The sequence below is a fragment of the Rhea americana genome, unplaced genomic scaffold (assembly GCF_003343005.1).
Source record: "Rhea americana isolate MKP2758 unplaced genomic scaffold, rheAme1 scaffold_18, whole genome shotgun sequence".
In the NCBI taxonomy this organism is placed as follows: domain Eukaryota; kingdom Metazoa; phylum Chordata; class Aves; order Rheiformes; family Rheidae; genus Rhea; species Rhea americana.
In genome coordinates this window covers 6358138-6363101 of record NW_028185927.1, presented here as the reverse complement: position 1 = coordinate 6363101, position 4964 = coordinate 6358138, and the positions used below count along the sequence as shown (strand labels likewise).

The following is a 4964-nucleotide window of genomic DNA, read 5'->3' as shown; positions in this document are numbered from 1 at the left end:
TGCATATTGAAAAATTCTGCATATGTTCAGAATGACCATATTTGTGGTTTGGGTAAGATTTCACAGAGTGGGTGCCCTACAGAACTACATGTATTTATCTCTGTGAATAACAGAATTTGCATCTCATCTGATACTTTCTTCCATGCCATATTACTACAGTTACTTTAAAATAAAGCAAAGTAAACTTTAAAACAAAACAAAACTTTCAAACAATGAGTAATAGTATCAGAATTGGTGTTCAGGATGAAGCAAACCACAGAGGCATTTCCATTCGCGTTTCTGTAAAACGTAACATAAATAATGTACCCAGTAATTGAAATAAACACCTCCGCTGCTGCTGTTGTTCCAAGTGAGAAACATCATATGCATTTTTGAGTACTGTTCSCTATTTTAATACGTTTCCCCAACCACACACTGCAGTGTGGGCATCCTGCCAACTAGAGTTCTGCAGGCAGCATAAACACGGCTAGCCGTACTCACAAAGAATAAAGTAATGGTATACATTGCATCACCTTTATCTAGTTCAGAACTATGTTGTTTACTAAAGAATAACTAAACAAACAAAAATCACCGGCTTCCTTACTCGCATTGCTGCAACAACGGGGTATCAACTTATTAGTAGTTTTTCATTTCTATTATTTGTGCTTCTTTCTCCTTTAACTGGTCTAGTACATGAGTATTGGGGTGGGGGGGCGAGTATTACTTCTTTTTAGGTCAAGAATGTCGCTCAGGACCTGATGCTGAATGACATCGAGAAAAAAAATGAAATTAAAATGAAATGAAATGATATGAAAAGAAAATGAATGAAATAAATATCCAATAAAATAAAACAAAAATTAATTAATTAGTTAATTAAATAAATAAAATAAAGAAGTCSCTGCTGCAAGGAGCCGTGTCTCCAGCCATGACCCCCGCACCGCGAGCGAGAGAGCCGCCGGGCCGCCCCGTGGGGCGCCGTGGGAGCGCGGCGCGGCGCCCCGAGGGCGCGGCCCGGCACGACGGGGCCTGCGGAGGGCCGGCCGCGCCGCTGCCCTCCTGCCGCGGCAGCGGGCCAAGGCAGAGGGGCGGAAACTCCGCGGCCGTCAAACCAGGTCGCGGCCCTGCAGCCCTGCCCGCCGCGGAAGGGGCAGCGGGAGGGCACGTCTGGTCCGCCCAGGCGCGGGGGCAGCGGGAGAGAAGGTGCTGCAGGAAGGAGAGGGGGCTGCTCGGGGGGAAGGGGATCGCTTGGGGGTCGCGGTCCCACATAAGTAAAATTCACGCGGAAAAGTCTCCTCACCTGTCTCGGCGAGAGGGAAGCAAACGCGCCCCGACCGCGTCTCACCCGCTCGGGAGCTGCCGGGGCCGGGGGTGCAGCAGCTCCCGCCCCGCCGGGGGGCGGAGAGGGCCGCGCCGGAGGCTCCGCGCCGCCGCAGGGGCGYCTGCGTGGGGACCCCGCCGGCCCCACGCGTGCCAGGCTCGGGAGCGCAGAGCCCGCGCGGCTCGGTCGCCGTCGGGACGGGAAACGAGCCTGCGAGTGCGCCGACGGCCCGGCGCGCCGTGGCGGAGCGAGGGGGCCCTCGGCGGGCCCTGAAACCTGCCCCGGCAGCGCCCCGGGCCGTCGGGGGCTCTCGGCGGGCCCTGAAACCTGCCCCGGCAGCGCCCCGGGCCGTCGGGGGCTCTCGGCGGGCCCTGAAACCTGTCCMGGCAGCGCCCCGGGCCGTCGAGCTCCCCCTCTCCCGCCCTGCTACCTCCTGCTCCAAACGCCGAGAGCGTTCCCACCAGGTTACTGTTTGCTCGCTTGGACAGTGGAAGATTTGGGGGGTGAAAACAGGTAGAATAGGGTTTTCTCACTGCCAAGGGAGTTGTATCAGGAAGGAGAAGAAGGAGAAGGACAAGGTGGGCGAGACCAAGGGGTCCCACGGCGTTTGGGGCGCAGCTCCCCTCCTCGTGTCGGGCCCGCCTGCAAAGCCGGAGCTGGCAGCCCTCTGGCAAGAAGCAGATACGCTCCGAAACACGGGGGTGGGGGGGGGGGGTGCCTGTGCAGTGCAGAGCGGGGAAGGCATCCCGACGCTGAAATAACCCCCAGCGCTTTCCCAAGACAGAGATCTGCTCCCGCACAGGCACTCCAGAGAGGTTCCCGTCGAGAAAAGGATGGCGTTTAAATAAAATCGAGTCAGATTCTTCTAATTAAACCCCTTCCCACGGACGAGACCCCTCGGCCCGGCCCGGCCCGGCCCAGCCCCCGCAGCAGCGCGATTGCTAAAAGCGGTACGGAGCAGCTGCACAGCGTGGTGATAAACGGGCCCCACTCTAGCGAGCTTGGGGGAGGGCTCCGTAGAAACCGGGCCGGGGCTAGCGTCGTCCTAGAGCCTAGCAAACACTTCAGGAGGTTAAACGCGTTTGGAGAGCTCCTGCCCGCTGCCGCTCGTCTTCCACCCTAGGAGAGACTTTTCCTCCCCCCGCGGCGGCGGCCGACGACAGGAGGCGCTGCGACTTTGCACAAGGCCCGGCCTCCCCCGCCTGGCCCGGCACGGCCGGGCACGGCCCGGCACGGCCCGGGCGCCGCGTCCGCTTGCAGCCCGCGCAGGGGCGGCGCGAGCCCCGCGGGGCACCGCGCAGCGCCGCCCCGACGCGGCAGCGGGGCGGCTCCGCCGCGGGGGGGTCCTGAACGGGGCTGGAGCCCCGAAGGGAGCGGGTCGCCGCCCCGGGCGTGGGGGCAGGCGGAGAGCCCCCCCCGCCCCGTTTCGGCCTCTCTCGCGTTTGCCGCCGGGTTGTGGTCCCGTCTCCGTTCGTGCGGTCTGACCGTTTGGAAAAGTGCGCCTCTGAGCCGCTGCTTTTACCTTTCATTTTTTGTTATGTCTTCAGCGACACAGTTTCATCCCTCGTTCTCGCCCGCCGATTCCAGAGTTTTGTTTGTTGCAAGGAATTAACTTAATTCTGTTGCCAGATCTAAAGAGGATGAGGGGGAAAGAATAAAGAGATAGCAGAAAATATATTTAGAAGACGAGTTAAAACATACTTCTCGCGGCCATGATAGGCTATATCTCATCAATTTAATCTTGGGTCTCTGAATAAGAAACTTTAAAAATCACATTTGTGATGGTGACGTGTCTGCAGATCGTTCGAAGACAAATCAGTGTGGAAGCAACTACGATCTTGGTGGACGATGAATATGTCAAACAGTAATTCAGAAACAGCTGTGTATTTTGTTTTGTGTGGTAGCATATACAAACGTTTCTGAAAAGCTCAGGAAACTTTATTTCTCATTTAGATCCCTATTCCCCGGAAAGTTGTTTGGATTTGAGGAGAGGTGGTTGGTTTGTGTGTTTTGTTTGGTGGGTCCTTGGCTTTGGGTTTTTTTTTTAATTATTATTATTTAATTTTTATTTTTTACTACCAGGTCATAAAAGTTCTAGCAGTGAGGTAGAAAACAAAACAAAACAAAAGCATAAAGGATATCGCAGGGAAACCCAAGAAGAGTCTGTGGTCTTGACATCAGGTCGAAGAGCTGGCCACGGCAGGAATAGGAGAAGGGTGAATTAGAGCCCGTCTGAAAAGGCCGAGGGAGTCCCTCCATCCATATTATGAAGTGCTTTGACCCATGTCAGGTTGTTTTATTGCTGTTGTGGCTTTTCACCTTCCAGCCCATTTAGATTCCTTCTCCCCTGTTCTTTGCAAGAGGTCGGAGTAATGAGCCAGAAGTTACTAATGAGATATCCGCTACTTCTTCCTACTGCTGCTCCTGGGTGTCTGGCTCCAAAGAAGCTCTCTGGGCCGAAGGCTTTCCACCATAAAGACATAAAATGGTTCCAGTGACTCACCTGGTGTTTGCCAGGGGAAGGTTAATGTCAGTGGATCCGCATTCAAGCCTCTGTCCGTATTTATTGGGTGGCTCTAATGTTGTGTCTCAGCGCCGTGACTCACACCGTTTCTAAACGTGAAACACCAGAAGAGAAATATCATCATCATCATCGTCGTCACATGCATAGGCCGGCAGCCCAGCCCGAAGGACGAGATTTAGGCCGTGCAGGACTGCGGGGACCTGGGAGCCAAGACCTCCCGCCTGCAGCCAAAGTGCAGCGCCGGCACCGGCCCAGCGAGCAGCTTTGAAGTGACCGGGGTCGGGGGGGGGGGAGCAGGGGGGACATGTTGGCTGCAGGACTCGGGACTTTGGAGCACGTCCCAGCCATCAAGTTAAAGGAGCATCTGCTGGACTTCAGTAAATACAGCCCCTAATCTCTGGGGTTTAAGGCTGCACGGCCCTTTGCATTCCGTTCAAACAGCGGGGGCTGCCCTTCCCTTATCTGCCTCGTTTCATTTCCACCGAGCCCTCCCAGCATTTGTCCTGTGCCTTCCTCCCCCCTTCCCGAGGCTCCCCCCCCCCAACACTCCCACCTCCGTCTCTCCTTCTTTCCCCACAAGCTTAAACCAATTACACCGCTTCGCAAATAAAGTGCCGCCCCGGGGGGAGTTGCGGGCGGGGGGAGCTGCCTTGTTTGCAGGTGCATCTCCGGCTTTGTAGGTGCGAACGCCTTTGTGCGGCGGGCAAATGGGGAGAGGAGGAGGAGGAGGAGGGTACTGCTGCGACGTAAGATCCACATCAGCTCAACTCCGCTCACATCCCAGCCGGCACTTCCTCACTTTCTCAACTGTCTCGCCCCACGCCGCTCCCTGCCTCCTTTTCGGCTTGTTGTAGGCGAGAATTCAGCACCCCCGTCCCCTCCTGCGAGCTGGCTCGCTGCTAGGTCGGGCTTTCGGGGCTCTTCTCCCTGCTGCCCGTCGCTTGCAAGAGGGCTGGATGGTTACACCGGGCAGGTTGGCTCCATAATGTTAGGGACTGTGAAAATGGAAGGGCATGAAACCAGCGACTGGAACAGCTACTACGCCGACACCCAGGAGGTGAGCGGATCCGGGGTCTGGCTCCTCCGCTGCTCCTCTGCAGGGGGAAGGGGGGTCGGGGGCAGGGCCGGCGGTCTGGGGCGGGG

At 56.5% G+C, this 4964-nt stretch overlaps 1 protein-coding gene across 1 annotated transcript in view; it reads left to right on the top strand.

The window, feature by feature from the left end:
• The first annotated feature begins 4806 nt into the window (after window positions 1-4806).
• Window positions 4807-4964, top strand: part of FOXA1 (forkhead box A1) — a 3689-nt gene continuing 3531 nt past the window's right edge. Inside the window, exon 1 of the mRNA XM_085301838.1 lies at window positions 4807-4878. Within this exon, the coding sequence (XP_085157964.1) occupies window positions 4807-4878 (72 nt within the window). The remainder of the gene's footprint in view (window positions 4879-4964) is intronic.